At 29.9% G+C, this 20242-nt stretch overlaps 1 protein-coding gene across 1 annotated transcript in view; it reads right to left on the reverse strand.

Annotated features, from left to right (window-relative positions):
• Window positions 1-563: 563 nt before the first annotated feature.
• LOC111691101 (methionine--tRNA ligase, mitochondrial) overlaps window positions 564-20242 on the reverse strand; it is a 47300-nt gene continuing 27621 nt past the window's right edge. Inside the window, exons 4-5 of the mRNA XM_046949693.1 lie at window positions 6843-7037; window positions 564-1501 (exon numbers count right to left, since the gene is read on the reverse strand). Coding sequence (XP_046805649.1) covers window positions 966-1501; window positions 6843-7037 — 731 coding nt within the window. The 3' untranslated portion in view covers window positions 564-965. The remainder of the gene's footprint in view (window positions 1502-6842; window positions 7038-20242) is intronic.

The following is a 20242-nucleotide window of genomic DNA, read 5'->3' on the forward strand; positions in this document are numbered from 1 at the left end:
ATAAAACAAAGTACTTCCAAAAGAATAACATTTAGAAACACTTCTAAAATAAAACTAAGTGAATTGTTTTCCTTCTGTGGAGGTGATCTTTTTTTTTTGACTTAAAAAGAACCGAAAAGAAATAAAATTTGTTTAAACTTAAAGGTTGATTGATAAATACGTGTAATTTATTTATGTTAATATTATTTAAGGATAAAAATTGCATCCTAAGAATGACTTCAGACGTAGTGAATTTGGAATCAAATAAAAGGGACATTCTTCCTATGACAAGCCTGTGTTAAAATCATCACTTCCTTTGGCCTTTTTCAGTACTACCATGGAGTTAATTCTACTTCTTTTTCGCTTCTTTTGAAGTTTTTTTTTTTTTTGCTGGGTAGTTGTAATGAAAATTCCATATCTTTTTACACACTTTAATGATGGTAAAATATATGTTTCTTCCAACAGCGCAGACCATGTTGTAATAAATATAGATAAGGTGATTAATTCTATACTATAAAACTCTCAAATCAAAACTTAATACGACTTTTTGTGTTGATTTAATCAAAATAAATGAAACAATGCTGTTTAATATACAATTAAATTTTTTATTAGAGTTACGTGTATTAAACACTAACACGCACAATTTTTTTTTATAAATATTTTCTTTATTGCTGTTTGGACTATTTATATTAACAAATATAAACAAATGCTTTTCTTCAGTAACAAGAAGGTAAAACAGGAATTAAATTAAATAAAGTTAAATAAATAAAAAAGAAAACTTATAGTTTATTACGTGCCAGTTAAGACTAAATTATATTAAAGAACAGGTAGTCAAACAAGTCAAGCATTAGAATGTTGCTTGACTTGTACTACTCAATTTAGCACGCAACTTGTCAGCAGGAACATCAGGATGAGGAGAAGGAACAACAGCTCTAGAATAAATTCATTACAAACGTCTATGTTTTTTTCTCAACAACTTTACAATGCTATTGTGCGATTTGCTTATTCTCGGCACCTTTCTTTGTTTTTGATTTTTTTCCTTGAACTTTCTTCGACTGTTTCGCCAGCTGCTGCGATTGATCATCGTCATCTTCTGGTGGATTGATGCGTTTAAAGAGCACAGCATCGGCACGTGACAGACAACCTTCAATGGGTGGCTCTATGACATTGTTGGCCACCAAACCAAAATGGTCTTTCAAATTCTTCCATAAACGCTGATTCCAAGGCACTCCTAATTTATCCAATAATCTAGTGGAGAGTTGCGGCAATAGGGGCTGTAATACAATGCCACACAGACGTAAAGTATCCATTGTCATTGCCATAATAGTTTCAAGCCTTAAGGCATTCTCATCACACTGAGGCAGCGGTATTTTAATTCTTTTTGCATCGTCGGTGATGGTTTTCAATTTCAATTCCCATGGACGTGAGGTTTCGAAGAAACTATTAGCTGCATGTAATGTTGACATAACACAATCTGCGACCATATAAAAATTTCTATCATTATAATGCTGAGTGCACTTAGCTGCATGCCGTAAATTGTAATAGAGCAACATCGGTAAAGAAGTACGACAAAAAGTCGTCCACGTCCACCACGTCATTAAATTGTGGCCACAATGTTATTAGATAAATGTTGGTGTGGCCATACAAAATGAGGGTGGGTTACACATAAAAGAATATAAAGAAAAAAAGGCAAAATTGTTTTAGTAAGTTAATAGATTAGAAAACAGTTTCAGTTTTCTTCCTTCCAGCTTTCTTCTACTATTTAAGTTCTAGTGTGAGTTTGTGATGTTAAGCAAAGGAATTTCCTTAATTATTATTAAGTTTTACAAGCAGTGAGAAAACTAAAATGTTAGGAGATTGTATTAGTACGAAAATGAAAAGTGGAATAGCAGCTTGATTATAAAATATTGCAAATTCCTTGAACAACATCACTTGAAGCAAAGCAGTGATATATAAAAACAGCTTGTGATTATCATGATAATGATGTATAAGAAGGCAAAAGGATAGTAAGGATGTATATAGCTGGTGAATGAGTGAGTGATGTGGCTGTTGATGCAGATGAGAAAAAAAAATATTTGTTTGGTTAGTTGCATGCAATAACAATTACAACAGCAGGAACAACAAAATAATGGTTATAATAAAACAATAATGTTGCTCTAGTGGTGATAGTTGCTAGTAGTGGTTTATGCAATTATGGCAAAAAGGATATTTATTGTTGCTTAAGCTGCTTAAGTGTAGTAGCAATTGTTGGAGTTGCAGTGTTGGTGTTAGTGGTTAGTTGTTATATAATAGCGTATAAAATAGTAGTACTGGCATTAACAACATAAAGATTTTGCTTTAGTACTGGTTATTATAAATTATTTTATTACATAAAGTTTTATTTTTATTTAATCTTATTACAAACTAAAGTACAAATAATATAAAGCAGATTTTTTTTTTACACAACAATTATTTACACAACATCAAAGCATACTTAAGTTAATGTTTTAAATATATTTTTAAATGAAATTAATACAAAATAAAAAATATACAAAGCATTTTATCAGACAAAAGATAAAAACTTTATGAAAAAATTAACAAAATTAAAAAAAAAATATATAAAAATAAAATACTAACGATAAATATATAATACATGAATTACACATAAATAAAATATTTCTCTTTATACCAGGATTAAGAGTTTTATTCTTTATTACACAGTTAGTTACAACCAACATTTAATGCTATTTATGTAAGTACTTATTTAAGTAGTTATTTGTAAGCGAGCGTAATAAAAACTTGTCTCTAACACGATGTTAGCAGATTAAGCAGTGAAATGCGTGTTTATAGCCTTTTACTTTTAAACGTCAGTTTAAAAGTGCGATATGACTGAATTTAGGCAATAATCAAATACACGTCGAAGTTCAAAACCCAGGTATAGTAGATTCATGTGGTATAACATTTTACATATACATATATATATATATATTCTTTAATTACCAATATCGCCAATATATAACACCCTATTTATGTAAGTACTTATTTAAGTAGTTATTTGTAAGCGAGCATAATAAAAACTTGCCTCTAACACGATGATTGTGTTAAAACAATAAATTAAAATTCTATTAATTAAGCAATGAAATACATGCCTTTAGCCCTTTAACTCATTACTTTTAAATGTCAGTTTAAAAGTTCGATATGACTGAATTTAGGCAATAATCAAACACACGTCGAACTTACGTTCAAAGTCCAGATAGTTGGTCCATGTGGTATAACATTTTACATAAATATATTCTTCTTTTATATCCCATATCGCCAATATATAACACCCTATTTATGTAAGTACTTATTTAAGTAGTTATTTGTAAGTGAGCGTAATAAAAACTTCCCTCTAAAACAATGATAATGTTAAAACAATAAATTAAAATTCTATTAATTACGCAGTGAAATGCGGGTTTAAAGCCTTTTAACTCATTACTTTTAAATGTCAGTTTGAAATCTCAATATAACTGAATTTATTCAATATTAACTTACCCTTTGAACTTACGTTCAAAACCCACATAGAAGACCCATGTGGTACAACATTTTTCATAAATATTCTTCCTTTATTTACTCTTATTGCCAATAGAAGTGAAATTTTTGTTCCTTAGAAATTTCCATGTATCTTGAAGGCAAAATTGCTATCGTGAACTTGCTACGATTTACAATAGTTGATATTGTATAAAACAGCTGTTCAATGTTTACAAAATTCGATCAAAATATTTCAAAATTTCTTGTCCAAAATGTTAGTAAACGAATAAAAATGAAAAGGGAACATATTTTACGTGAAATGTTGATTGGCGATAGAGGTTATTGTCCTTTATTCAAATGAAATAAATCTGCCCAAATGAAAATCATATTGAGCCTAAGACACAGGCAATGCCATGCATAAAGTCATCGGAAAGTATGCTTCAATCTTTAACTTCAAATAGTTAGGGTCTTACTATCATATAGAATCAAATCATATCGTTGAGTGTTTGATATTTATGAATTTATGTCACTGTGAACGAGTCGATTATAAGATCAAGAGAAATTTAACGCATTTTTAATGGACCAGTACAGTACTTTAGCATAAGACACAGATATGTGCGATTTATTGATCGAATCTGAGTTTTTTTTACTAGACAAAGCTCTTTATAACACTATAAAATTGTCAAAATACAAAACATATAGAGACTTGGAAACAGGCTTTATCACACGCATAAAGTCATCGGAAAGTATGCTTTTATCTTTTGGCGGAAATATTTGTAACTTCAAATTCTTCGGGTCTTACTATCACATAGATTCAAAACCTGTTGTAGGCTGTTTGAAATCTTTGAATATATGTTATTTTGGACGGACCGATTGTAAGACCAGGAGTAATACCAATAATATCTTAGTCCTAAGTCACAGATATTGTTTGCCAGACAAAGCTCTTTATAGCGCTGTCAAATTGTCCCAAGTTATTGCCGCTTAATAAAGTCAATTTAAAAATTCAAACGGGATAATTTAATGATCACTGTAGTCTTAGTACAGTTCGCCTACGACAAGGCTTTGTAGTTTATTTGTTTTACAAGCAAAAACTTGGTGATGACTTGTACTTCATTGACTTCTACATCTGCATTACTTAAAAAGAGACTAGCAATAAGTCCAAAATAATATATTATGTAAGTACTTACTTTGTAAGCTTGACATATACTTTCCGAACTTTGCTTTTAAAACAAACAAAAGAAAACGACTTACTTTCCTATAAGCAGACGATAGTGGTAAGTACTAACCTAACTACCGATTTGTAAGTGAGCGTGGTAAGTATTTGCTTCCAAAGTCAATCTCGTTTATGAATCTCTCTATTATCGTCTTGTAGAATAAGGTTTCTTGGATACATTTCGCTGACACCAAACTATATTTTTAATTACTTAGCGAATAGGATTGTGAAAAAAAAAAACATTTTGTTCTTCGTTACACTATAAAGGACTTCGACTGGTCCAAAACCAATTCAAATTCATGAAAAAGACATTCTCCATATAACAATGTTCTGTCCTAGGTAAGGACCACGTAATCCACTCATGCATTACATCGGAGTTATACCAAAACTACTCCCTTGTTTAAATTATGGAATTACATGTTCCGGAAAATGGTCCCATGTAATGCAGGCTATGAACCATGTTATTAAATAACATGTTATTATAAAACAAGTAAGAATGCTATATTCGGCTGTGCCGAATTTTATATACCCTTCACCATTTTTTCCCGACTACATTACACCAAAAGCAAAACAAAATGAACAATAACAACGCTAAACGAAATAAAAAACAAAATACACAAGCCATCTTAACCAACCGAAAATGGTCCCATGTAATGCAGGCTATGAACCATGTTATTAAATGTTATTATAAAACAAGTAAGAATGCTATATTCGGCTGTGCCGAATTTTATATACCCTTCACCATTTTTTCCCGACTACATTACACCAAAAGCAAAACAAAATGAACAATAACAACGCTAAACGAAATAAAAAACAAAATACACAAGCCATCTTAACCAACCGACATCTAAACATACATACCGAAAAACACAGAAAAACAAAATCAAAATAAACAACGAAATGACGCCAACAGCATCCAAACATACAAAAAAATACACAGCTGAATAAAACCAAATACATCTACACACACGTGTACAACCGACCGATTTTGCTGATTTTAAATAGCGATCTTCTCGAAAGCATGTCTAACAGAATTATGAAAGATTCAGATCTTGCCGATATCTGGGGTCCTCTAAAAAACTGATTTCAACAGACGGACAGACAGACAGACAGACAGACAGACAGACAGACAGACAGACAGACATACAGACATACAGACAGACAGACGGACAAGGCTTAATCGACTCCGCTATCTAAAGGGATCCAGAATATATATACTTTATAGGGTCGGAAAATTATATTATAGAAATTACAAACGGAATGACAAACTTATATATACCCTTCTCACGAAGGTGAAGGGTATAATAAATATGATCTATGCCTTCAGTACATGGGACTACTAAACGAATCATGTACCCCAATAATGTTTACAGAAGGGTAGTTTTTTGATTACTTTAATGGATAATGTACTCCAATAAAGTTTGCAGTGTTAGCTTTTCTTAGTAGATTATTCTGTGGTCTACCTAATTGTTCCTTCAAGTCCATAATACGCCAGACTATACTAATATTCTCTATAGTTCAGTATATTTTAGTTTTAGGATCAGTTGAATTTAAGATTCCTTCTCAACCTCCGGTAATCGCTTAAGCGGTAGATATTCTGCCTTTAAAACTAACTTTTGTATGCAAACTGTCACTTTATCATTACGATTAATTGTAATAAGACATTGAGAAAATGAGGGTAAGTATTGCTAGAGAATTTGTCAATATTAAATCCATCTGTAATAACATAACTAGGAATGCTCATCGTGATTTTTCAAACAACATATAATAATAGCATTTATGTAATCCCGTTACCAAAAAAGATATAGCTTATATAGCCTTTCTAAACAATTCCGTATAAATCTTAAATACATTAAATTAAATTTATAACATTCTCAACCAAAACTATTAAAACAGTAACTAGGAATAAAGTATAAAATGATAAATATTTAAAAAAAAACAAACAAAAAAATGAAAAAAATCAAAAGAATAAATAAAATATGAATACAATTTAAAGCTTTATAAGGATATAAAAGGACTCAAACAAGAAAACAAATACTTAAGATAAATTTATACAGTTAGTGTCCAACAATATAAACATTCATGCCAACACAAGTCATTCACACTTCTAACCTTAAATACAAATAAAAAAAAATTAGATTTAATACAAAAAGCCACTTACCATCTAGTTGTTCTAACGAATCCCACAGATGTCGTGCACTATCCGTCTTTAGAATATCGCGCAATTGTGCTGTATGAACACGAGGATAAATTTGTCGTGGATTCAGAGATTTAGCACAAACGCGTGATAGAAGATTACCCAGAGTATCGGCAAGTTCAGCATTTAATATACGCATCGCTTTAATGCTGCTATAATCTGCAAAGAAAAATAATAAGAGAAATGCAAAAAAAAGAAAATAGAATTAGTTAAATAAAGAGAGGGATTCGAATAAGAAGTAGAGAATGAATGAAAAATAAAAGTGTACAAAAGATTTAAATTGTGCTATTGGAAATTATGCTCGAGGTCATATTTACTTGATATTGAATTAAAACTTTCATATTTTTATGTTTAAGGCATTCTGTATATTTAAGAATGCGTTACATTCTCTTTAAAGGTAAAAGTATTACATTCGGTTTTGTCAAATCAAGTCCGTCATCAGAAGATCTTCATCGAAAATTTTAACTTGTTAATTTAAAATTTGTATCTTCTGCATTTCCTCTTCAGTTCCACACATCTATTATAATAAATGTTCTTCCCCTACTTCAGCGAAATGATTTTCCATGCCTGAATCAACATTGATATGGTTGGAACTAGACTATTACCTTGTCCTAAACCTTGTTTGGAATTAAATGTTTTCGCAAAGACTTTTAAACCTTATTTATATATGTGGCAGGCTTACGGGGTTAAGACTGCATTTTCAATTACATTTAAAGTAATTCTAATTAAAAATTTGCAAATTGCAATTACTTTTAATTGCAATTAAATAATGTCCAATTAGAATTACTTGTAATTATGAATTTTGTTCCTAGTAATTACATACATATAATTTGTAATTAGTGATACCTAAATGTAATTAGTAACTTTAATTACAATTACTTGTAATTTTAATTGGTTTTTATTCAGTTACACATTACAAGTAATCGTAATTGAAAAAACTTTAATTACAAGTAATTGTAATTTGTTATTCCTCAATTACACATTACAAGTAATTGTAATTGATCCTGTAATGAATTACTTTGTATAAACATTCCCACCATGCCAAGTTTGCGAATATTTATTCGGTGGTCGGGTTTTTAGGGCTTAAGCCATATAGATATGATCCGATTATTTCGTTGGCTTCCTAGATTTGACAAAATTTTGTATGCGATAGGAATGAGACCTATTCTGAGACCTCTGAAGCATACGGCCTTGTTTCACTTTTTATAAACAGAACACAACATGTTGTAGTTCCCATCAAACAGTAAAGACAGTTTCTTTTTTAACTTTTCATGCACAGGACACATTAGTGGTTCCATTCTTCGGGCTTCGTTCATAAAACGATCAGGCAGAGAGACAGATTTTACTTAAAAAAATGTAATAAGGACTCAGAAAAAATATACTTTTGTGAGATTATTAACACTATTTAAATGTACATCTTACAGACGGGAAGAACTGTCTCTTAATCAAGGACTTTACGAAACCTGACATCACAAATATGAACCAATCATATTAGATACTTGTATCCAGTTTCGAGATCTCAAATCTAAACTTATTTAATTCTATAGAGAAAAATCCTTCTTTATGTTTAATATTATTCATTCATCATCAATTTCATTCAATACAATTAAATATATATTTACACCCCATTAACATGTTAAATTTTAATCAAAGTTCTCTATCCCTCGTAATTGTTTACATTTGCACAATTGCTGGCAATTTTTTTTCAATTTTAGAATTTGAAATTTTAGCAATATAATGAATTTAATTCGCAATATATTTTTACCTTTTTCCTAGTTTTAAATATATTTTTTCAACAATTTGTGATGACTCATTTTTCAATTAAAATTTGCACCTTTTAACCGGTGCTACACATTCTGTTGTGTTTTTGTGTTAGTGTGGGCTTTTTAACTGAAAAAGGTATTAAAGCAACAACAAATATCCTCACGTAATATGCTTTTAACCAATTTCAACATTTTAGCTAAATCAGCAAAGTTAATAATTTCAATCAAAGTGGCCAAGAGAAATTTTGCTAACATAAACAACCATTAAGCCTTGGCAACAAATACCTACATATAAACACTTTAACTACTACTATAGTTAGGGATGTGGGAGTATTAAAAGGCTGTAACAGTAAAATGCCAAAAGGAAATTAAATAAAAATTTGTTTATAAAATATGTTGCAAAATTGAAGACTACCACTTAAATCAGTCATACAAATTATATAATTTAAGTTTGAAAGGATTTTACAATGATAAATTCTTAGCATAAGTTAATTTGTATAGTCTTGACAAACTGGCCAAAGGTAAGTAAACGATTTTTTTTAATCACCAACACAATAGAATATTTGTTTTAACAATTGTTATAAACGCATTTGGAAAAAAATATAAAACATCACAACAATAGAATAAAGTAACAAAATACTGCACAAAAAATAAAACATAAAAAGCTTAAAATCATCCATACTCAAAAACCACACGCCTACATACCAAAAAAGAAAATAACTATAGAACACAAGAGGCCTAAAGTTTTAAATCAAAAATATTCAAACAATAAACGTCAGAGAAAGAAAAATAAAAAAGGAAAAAAAAACAAAAAAAAAGAGATTTTTACACACTAACGCCTTTGTTGTTGTGGTCCAAATGCAGCACAAAGAAATATAGGTGTTATTTTGAAATATAAAAGTTTTCACTTTTTTGTGTTTCTCTATTTTACCAACAAAGAACAATAGAATTTAAAAACAAAGTTAATGTATTATGGAAATGAAACAAATACAACACGTTGTATATAAATAATAATATACAGAAATGTTAATAAAATTTTTGAAATACAATTAAAAAAGTAAACTTGAAAATTTTAAAGATAAATAAATAAATAAATTTATTGAAAATTAACTTCAACATGAAAATTATATAAAATTATATTAGGATTTTATGTCTAAAATTGATATCATAAAGAAACGTAGTTTTATCGGTAGATAACAAATTGATCTACTTTAATGCAAATGAGTTTTTCATGATAGAAGCTCGAGAACACTAAACACTATGACGTGAAACGCTTAGTCGGTACCTAACTCTAAGAGTTGCAAAAATCGGATTTAAAAATATTGAAAAAAATATTACATATAAATTTATATTTTAAAAGATTTCTTTAAATAATGACCACTTAACCTACCACTTGTAGTGGCCCCTAGCCACCTGACTACCCAGATGACCAACTATTTTAACATGGGCTAGTCCTACGAGAAAGTCAATCGTCACTCTACACCCTGTAACATTTCTAGCTATTAAACTGGCGGTACTTTTCTTGCTATAAAACTAGGACATAGACGTGTTCTAGGATAGTGAAGATTTACTTTTATTATTGACGAATAGTCCAAACATGCGAACTGGAGCCAACAGGTGGTAAGATTTTAATGAAAATAAAGTTTAAAAGGTGTCTACTCTCTAGAATAATGTGGGACATCAATGTGACGATTGACCCGAAAGATATAAATTTGAGTCAACCAGATGGTGACATATTAGTAAAAAGTAATCATTTCTTCAAAAGTTAGCCATCTTTTGAAGAAACTACAAAAAACAACTTTTAAGAGTATAATCTCTAATTTACTTGAGGACAGTAAGGAGACGACTGTCTCCGCTCCCGCTTACTAAGAGGACATTAAAGTGACGACTGTCTTCATTCTCGATTACAAAGGGTACATTCGTGACGAATGACCCAAAACATACGAATTACAATCATCCAGGTGGTTAACTATTAATGGAAATTACTTTCTTTTTCGTATGCATTGACTCTTTGTCGAACTGATGGGTACAGAGAGAGTAAGATTCTTACATATGTGTTGGAGTTACACAGAACTCGTCTGTGAGAAGAGCGTAACGTTATTGTTGTAAAAGAATGACAGAGTTTCACTTCTTAGTGTTTTAAGCTGTATAACTAGATTCAGAGCAGAGTTGTAAATGAATAATTTATTTTTGATTTTAAGTTGCTAAATTTTGAATTAATACCTTTCACAAAAATGAGAATTGAACTAAATTTGAATCAATTAAAATGAATTTGGTAAAAATGAATTGCAATTCAATTCCAATTCAAAGAAATTTGTCAAATGAATTGCAATTCGTTTCTAATTTAAATGATTTTTTAAATGTACATTTATTTAAATTTTCAAAATGTTAATATTAAAAATTTAAACCACATCTTTTTAATGGGAATAGATTTCTTAAATTCCAGCTGACTTGCAACATATTTATTGCTAGTAAGTCATAGTCATGTGCTCAGTGGATAAGCTTTACTGTTACTCACTATTGTTGTAATAATTTTTTTGTAATCCAAAATTCATAAGATAAATCGAAATATACAAACAATTTCATTTTATTGATTACATTAAAAAATGCAATTAATCAAGAGAAAAAAAACTGAATTGGAATGGATAGTTCACAATGAAAGGAATTTTATTAATTATTTAAAATAAAAACAAACTTTTATGTTGACGACAACATTTAAAACAATTTGTAGTGGTCTTGCCGTTAAAATTGTTGATTTTGTTTAACATTCAGTGAAATCATTGCAAAGGATAACTAACTGACTATGTAACTAAATATATAACAAACAATATAACTATGTAACTTAACTAATTTAACTAACTAACTAATTAACTAACTAACTAACTATTTAACTAACTAACTTACTAACTAACAAACACTAATTGTGTGTAAGTAGATTTTGACATTTTAGGCACTTGGCTGTTAATCTAAGTTTTTGCTCGGAAGGTTTGTAAAAGGGATATAGAATAATTTCATTGAGTGAATAAAATCTGTTGAATTATGTTAAATTTGTTTGTCTTAAATTTTTACTTATAACTTTTCCGTTGTGAACCAAGTTCGCTTATTTTCAATACTGAACTACTTAGGACAATAGTAAATATTTTGGGTGAATATAACATATTTATTTTATTAAAACATCCTGACAGACGTAGCAGAATCCATTCATATGAATATTTATGGTGTTACCCACAGAAGGACAAACTTACCTAAGTAAATATATGTCCTCTATTACCATTAACGGTGGTAGAAGTTATAACAATTTACCATGTTCGTTATATTAGTTGAAATGTTTCAGTGCTTCAATATAGATTCTATTTCTTACCATCTATGACATTTAACTCTGATTGAATTTGTTTGTATACATATGCTTCAGGCAATTTGTAATATACAAACTGTCGTATATTTCTTGTTTGTATGTACTTTAAGTAAGGTAGAGAGACATTACGTTTTGAAAACAAATTCAAATTTACAAAGTCTTTTTAAGCTGACAGTAATATTTAGAACTTTGAATTTTGCACATACGTACACTGTGTACATGTACTTGCATGTATGCTAGTTCGTTGACATATTGTAGAATTTAAACTGAAACAGTATATTTATGCCCAAAAAAAGTAGTTTGATTTCGTAAGATGTATTTTGATAGAGCTTGCCTTGTATTTGGAGAAGATTGACAGGTATGTCGTCTTCACAATAATTGTAAATGAATAAGTAATTATTAGCAAACATTTTTTAGTTCTTTAATAGTTAGTTATGAAGCAAATTTTTACACTCCATAAAAAAAGGTGTGTGGTATATTGATCCGTTTATAACACATCGAAATACTGATTATAGACACACAAAAGTATATATGAATATGTTGGGACCTTATTAAATTCTAGCCATGTCTGTCCGTCCATCTGTCTGTTGAAAGCAAGGTTTATTTGGTTTAAAACGGGTAATATCGGTCCACGTTTTCGTACAGTCACCTTTCAAGTGCCACAAAAAATAGTTTTAAAAAAATAAAACAAGACTAAAGTATTTGGTTTTCTGTTACTGACAAAACAATGGAAACTTTGGTGTTATATTAACAAAATTGGTCAGAACTTGTCAGAAACTCAGAAAAAATCATTTAAATTAGAAACGAATTGCAATTCATTTGACAAATTTCTTTGAATTGGAATTGAATTGCAATTCATTTTTACCAAATTCATTTTAATTGATTCAAATTTCGTTCAATTCTCATTTTTGTGAAAGGAATTAATTCAAAATTTAGCAACTTAAAATCAAAAATAAATTATTCATTCACAGCTCTGCTCTGAATCTACACGCAGAGAAAAAATATGGTTTGGCATGGTTAGGAAAACTATTCTATGTTTTTTGTAACAATAATTTGTTGTCATAACCAAACAACTGTTATTTTTATTGAACTTCATTAATATTTTAGTTACTGAAATCATTTATATGTTTATGACAATTATAAATTTGAGAATGATTCTCTGAAAAATAATTATTTTTACAACAAATAAATAATGATAATTATGTAAACATATTATATTCTTTAGAATCATTTAAACTATCAAATAATCATTAAGTGGTAGGATTTTACATGTTTACGCATATAATGTTTAAGATATAAGTAAAATATGTTTACTATTAAAAATATTTTGGTATCGCCATTTTTATATCAGTTGTATGGTTTATCCGTACTAGATCGGATTAAATAAATTGTTAATCAAATGCAGTGTTAAAATAATTGTGAAAAATAAATACTATCTAAAAATATAATAGGGTACATTGGGAATATCAGTGCTTGGAAGTTTTGTGTTTGTTTAAAAGAAAATTAAAAAATAATTACATTTTACGCCGAGCACATAAGATTAACCATATTATGTTTAATATGTAACCATAATATGGTTACATGAAGACATGTGACTACTTGTAACCATAATATGGTTACTTGAAACAATAATATGATTACTTGAAGCCATTATATGTTTACATGAAACCATAATGTGGTTGCTTGAAACTACAATTTTATACTACAACATCACATTATCACTATAGTATCACTAATAGTTAACCACCTAGATGATTGTAATTCGTATGTTTTGGGTCATTCGTCACGAATGTACCCCTTTGTAATCGAGAATGAAGACAGTCGTCACTTTAGTGTCCTCTTTGTAAGCGGGAGCGGAAACAGTCGTCTCCTTACTGTCCTCAAGTAAATTAGAGATTATACTCTTAAAAGTTGTTTTTGTAGTTATTTTATCCATCTTTCGAAGAAATGATTGTTACTTTCTACTAATATGTCACCATCTGGTTGACTCAAATTTATATCTTTCGGGTCAATCGTCACATTGATGTCCCACATTATTCTAGAGAGTAGACACCTTTTAAACTTTATTTCCATTAATATCTTACCACCTGTTGGCTCCAATTCGCATGTTTGGGGCCATTCATCAAGAATAAAAGTAAATCGTCACACGTCTATGTCCTAGTTTTATAGCAAGAAAAGTACCGCCAGTTTAATAGCTAGAAATGTTACAGGGTGTAGAGTGACGATTGACTTTCTCGTAGGACTAGCCCATGTTAAAATGGTTGGTCACCTAGGTAGTCAGTTGGCTAGGGGCCACCACAAGTGGTAGGTTAAGTGGTCAGTTCGGGACTGTCCCGTCGAACTGCTGGTTTATTTAGGCTGTTATAACTACCATGCACAAACATTGAAAACTAAAATAAGAGTTTGAAATACAAATAAAATTTACTTATACATTTGCAATTCAAACATAGTGATGACGATGGAGGTAAGTACTCACCACATTTGCTTACTAATATGGAGCTAGGTAAGTACTTACTACTACAAGTAAGTTTTGATAGTGCGGGTAAACCAACTAAATAACTAAGTAAGTAACTAACTAACCAAATAACTATGTAACTAACTAACTAACGAGCAAACTAACTAACTAACCATTCAACCATTTTCAATAGACTTCATCCCTGCTAACATATTTTACAAAATGCGGGTGCGTCCAGACAGACGTAAATGTCTTAATCGATTCCCGGCCAGTAATTCGAAAATAAGAACTTTCCGAAAATAAGAACTTTCCGACCGAGTTTCCGGTTTCAGTATTTTAATACCCTAATCAAACAACTATTTACCCAACCGCACAGTCACAGCAAATAAAATTAAAAATAAACCTTTTGAGAGAAAGCTTATATATAAAAAAATTTCCATATCCAATTTCATTATAAACCCTTAACTAGAAAAGTTTACAAATCAACAAATTACTGTTTGACTCTTTACAATTACAATTGGTGGCTTAAGTGCAACACATAAACAAGAAAAAAATGTAAATAAATTCGAATATAATGAAAATTTTGTAACGGACTTACCTTTTAGTAAACGTTAGAAAACTACAACAACATGGTAGAGAGTGAGTGCTGCAATTAGAGCATTTATTTTCAAATTGAATAATATGATGAGGGAAAAAAACATAAAATTATGTTTTAGTAATTTTTATGTAATTAATGTTGATGACGATTTTTCACTGGTTTGGTAAAATTTTTAATTTTTTCTCATTTTAAACAAAATTTTAAATTTATTTTGTTTTAGCTTTTTTAAATAACTTTATCTTTTATAGAGAAAAATATTTGTCAATGTAAAAGCGACAATTGTATTGTTATTATTGCTGTTAGTGGTGTGAGTGCACTGATACTGTTTGTTGATTTTAGATTTCCGTTTCCGCTTGTTTTGCTTTACAATTTAGACGTTGTTTTGTGTTTCGCTGATAACATGAACAACAAAAAACACTTTAAATCTATTTTTGTTGTTAAAAAAATATTTATTGTTGTTATTTTTTTTTTAAGCAGCAATGTGTTTCTTTTTATCACTTTTAAATTTTGCTGCTTTTACTTTGGTTAACAGTTTTCAGCTTTTAATTTATGACTTTTGCTCAAATAGTTGTATATTTTGTATTTCTTGCTGTGTTTTAATTAAGAACTAGATTTTTTTTATATATTTTTTAAATGTTTAATTTGATGATTTTCATTATCAATTTGTTTATTAAAATTTATCTTTTTTGTTTTTTTTTTGCTTGATTGAAAATTTAAATATCAATAAATATTTAAGTAAATTTGGGTTTTCAATAATTTAGTTAAATTTTATTTATTTTATTTGTTTTGTTTTAGTATTTATTTGATTGCTGGCAAACAGTTTGTTGATTTTTATTGATGTTTTTATTTAGTCATCCTTCAATTAAAAATCGTTTATACAGTTTTGTTGTGTAAAAACACTTTTGTTTGTAATTTTTTACAACTTTAGTTAATTAAGAAATTTTATTTGATCTGTAATAAAACAAAGAGGAGTAATAATAATGGTTTTATATTTAATTATTCACAACAAATAAAAAGTCAATATTAAATCTATATGTTTATTTTTAAGGTTGACAAGTTTACATACTGTACAATGGGGGCAGAACAGATTTTTATATTCTTCATCTTCGTAAGAAGGTTAAATATGTATGTTTTTCTGTCCGTTTGTGAAGTCGTTTAACTTCTATCCGTCTATATGTGTTTTTGTCTGTCCATCTGCAGAATCCAAATCTTCAATAATTCGTATAACTAATAAAAAAACTAAACTAATTGATTAAAAACCTACTTTCAGAAGCGCACAGTGGGACAGATTTTTTTTTTAATTAATCTGTCATTTTTTAACTGCTAGTTCATATAGGAAAACATATGACATGGTCGTAGTCAAGGATGTTTAAAATTGAGTCCCATAAAACTAAGTTTGTCTTCAAAACTCTACGACGGAACCTCCCTCCTTAATGAAAGACCCCATATCGGGAAAAAGTGGTGATAGCACTATCTCTAGTCTGCATTATTTAGTTCTCTATCTCAAGACCGAAAATATAAACTGGTGATGTCAATCATCACTTCTCGACATTTTTTTGAATGTTTTGGAATGGGGTGAAATCGGAGAACCACATAATCTGGAACTACGGGTGCCCAGTTGCCGCAGGACTACGCCATCAGTCAATTGGTTTGAAGTTCCATCTGGATCCACGTAGTGGCTATGGTTTAAAACCAAAATTTCGCGGGATGAATGAGTTGCAGTTAAAAGACTAATGTACTGTAAAGTCTATATTTCGGGATAAGTTTGGTGCTATTGCCGGTGATAACAGATACCGCTGAGAGGAGTGACTGTGAGACTAAGCGTTGGAACTGAGTTAGTGTTAAATGTATATAGTACAGGATGAATGAAAGGGTATACGGGTCTTAGCACCCCATACACCTAGAATGACTTTGGCGGATGTTGTTCTCTATATATGTGTCGGGTGAATGCGAAGTGTACTGGGTTTAAAGATGATGGATAAAAAATACTTATTCAAGTGATACCATTGAATTTTTCTTCCTGGTTCAAATATATTTTGAAAAAACTCTGTTCATACAACAATCTCTTCTGTGTAAGAACCAAGACTTTGACTTATTTGGTGAATTCGTTCTTCGGTCAACAGGTTACATAACTAGGTGCTGTTGCCAACTCAACAGAGACCATCCAATCTGCGTGGTTGTAAACGAAAGTAATATTTTTGCATCTCGAAAATTAAGCAACAGGGCAGCAATGTTCAGAGATTAGATAGCTCAAACACTAGAGCAATTTGAATCAATTAAAATGAATTTGGTAAAAATGAATTGCAATTCAATTCCAATTCAAAGAAATTTGTCAAATGAATTGCAATTCGTTTCTAATTTAAATGATTTTGTCAAATGAATTGCAATTCATTTCCAATTCAAATAAATTTGTCAAATGAATTGCAATTCGTTTCTAATTCAAATGAATTTGTCAAATGAATTGCAATTCATTTGAATGGAGTATATTTTGAATTAATTCAAATGAATTAGAAAAAGGAATTGGCGATTCAAATAAAAGAAGTGAAAAATGAGTTGAAATTAATCAAAATCAAAATCAGATAATCAGAACATAATAATCGTTTTCCCATTTTCGCGTTTTTTTTTTTGGTGAAACAGAATATGTAAGATCCATCGACATCATCATTTGAGAAATCACTCGATGAAGACATCGTTAAATAAAACAATATTGACTTTTTGATCACTCGTAAGAAACTTTGATCCTACAAAATCAATTCATATTCCAATCAAACTCATTCAAATGAGTTGGAAATTAATCGCCAATTCCTTTTTTTAATTCATTTGAATTAATGCAAAATCAATTCAATTCAAATGAATTGCAATTTATTTGACAAATTCATTTGAATTGGAAACGAATTGCAATTCATTTGAATTGGAAATGAATTTCGTTCAATTCATTTTTTATATAAAACGAGCTAATTCAAAATTTTATAATTCAATTATGAAATAATTCACGAATTAATTCAAAAATTAATGATTCATTTACAGCTGTAAAATGTAATACATATTTTTAACGATTTTATTTAGATTCATGATCCTCAAATAATTTAGTACACCTAGAATTTTTTTGTGGCATTACTGGAGTACTTGGTAGATGCTTTATATAATTAGACTGATTCTCTAGATAATTGGCTACAAATCACATAAAAAAATTAAATAATGTTATTGATAACGACCACTTATTACCGGGTAATGCAATAAATAACTGCATAAATCTAGATTACTCATTATCAAACTTTGAAGATGTTTTGTTGGAAGGTTAAATGTAAAAAATACTTTTGCTGTGTAGCAAGAGCAGTTTTTAATACAAGTCCATCGATATTCATTCCCTATTTGTTAATAATCAACGTTTTAAACAAAACTTTTAAAAAGTTTCTTTAAAATATTGTTTTTTTTTCAACATTGTCCTCCTAAAGAACATAAACAATTTTTGCAACATATTTCTTCACACATACTTCACAAGTCTTTAGAAGATTTAGTTTTTTTCATAACAAAACTACATCATATTCAACTTATAAAAAAGCTATACCAGATTTCAAATCCCATTCCAACTGAATAAGAACAACAAGTTGTTGTCTTTAGGCAACAAACAAAAAAACGAAAGAAAATCACATTAAACACCAACAAAAATTCCCCAACAGAACTTAAGTTTTTCTTGTAACTTTTACTTTTTGTTATTTTGTTTTCAGTTCTTTCAACAAACGATTCATTTACTTGTGTCACTAACTGCACTTTTATGCCAAGATACAGTAAACACATAGTGACATATTACGAAACCCAGCAGTTTTACTTAGTGTACCTTTTTGGCAAGATTTGTTCCAAGAACAAAAACTTAATTTTTTTCATTTAAAAATTGATTTCGGGATTTTTATTATTTTTTCAAATAAGTTAAAGAGTTTCTTATCGTGCTTTCAACCCCAATTTTTAAATAAATTCACTGTAATGTATTGATGGTGGGGAAGCTAGTTCCTATGCGCATTTCACCGGTTGCTTAAGCCAAATTTTTTTCAGTTTTATATTTCAGATCCAGAATCAGTTATCTGAGTTTTTCCTAGGACAAGCACATGTTAAAACAAGTAAGAAATTATAGTCGGCCGAGGCCGACCATATAATACCCTACACCTTTTACAAATATGTGATTTAGTTGCCATAATAAAGCATTTAAATTGAATTATACCTTGCCCCAGATATACATACTTAAGGCGTTTATTGTTGAATAAAATTGTGGACATTTAAGTGAAATTTTGTTGGGGGCTTTTCGTGGGGTCTAGGTCATATGAGGACCTATTATTATGGAATTCGTGAGGGTCATCAAGTCTAGTATAGAACTTAGAACTTGCAGCATTTTGTCCAGATATGAGTATATTAAACATAATTATGAACTTAAAAGCCCACTCAGCGGGTTCAGTTGTATGGGGGCTAGGTGAAATAATGGACCGATGTAAACCATTTTCAACAGGCTTCGTCTACGGTATCATAGACGTTCATGTGCCAAATTTTATTGAATTATCTTCAAAATTGCTACCTGTAGTTTGATTAAAAAATTTAAAAGCCCTATTCGGGGGTTCAGTTGTATGGGGGCCGGGTGAAATAATGGACCGATGTTAGTCATTTTCGTAGATGAACTACGGTACCATAAAAGATCATGTGCCAAATTTTATTATTTATCTCCAAAATTGCGACCTGTAGTTGGATTACAAAGTTTACAAGCCCTACTGGGAAGTTCAGTTGTATGAGGGCTAGGTGAAATAATGGACCGATCATAACCATTTTCAATAGGCTTCGTCCCTGGGACAACAGAAGATCATGTACCAAATCTTCAAAACTGCGACCTGTAGTTTGATGACGGACATAGTTAAATCGACTCAGAAAATGATTCTGAACCGATTGGTATACTATTTTAACATGGGCTAGTCCTACGAGAAAGTCAATCGTCACTCTACACCCTGTAACATTTCTAGCTATTAAACTGGCGGTACTTTTCTTGCTATAAAACTAGGACATAGACGTGTGACGATTTACTTTTATTCTTGATGAATGGCCCCAAACATGCGAATTGGAGCCAACAGGTGGTAAGATATTAATGGAAATAAAGTTTAAAAGGTGTCTACTCTCTAGAATAATGTGGGACATCAATGTGACGATTGACCCGAA

Source organism: Lucilia cuprina, chromosome 4 (assembly GCF_022045245.1).
Source record: "Lucilia cuprina isolate Lc7/37 chromosome 4, ASM2204524v1, whole genome shotgun sequence".
NCBI classification, from domain to species: domain Eukaryota; kingdom Metazoa; phylum Arthropoda; class Insecta; order Diptera; family Calliphoridae; genus Lucilia; species Lucilia cuprina.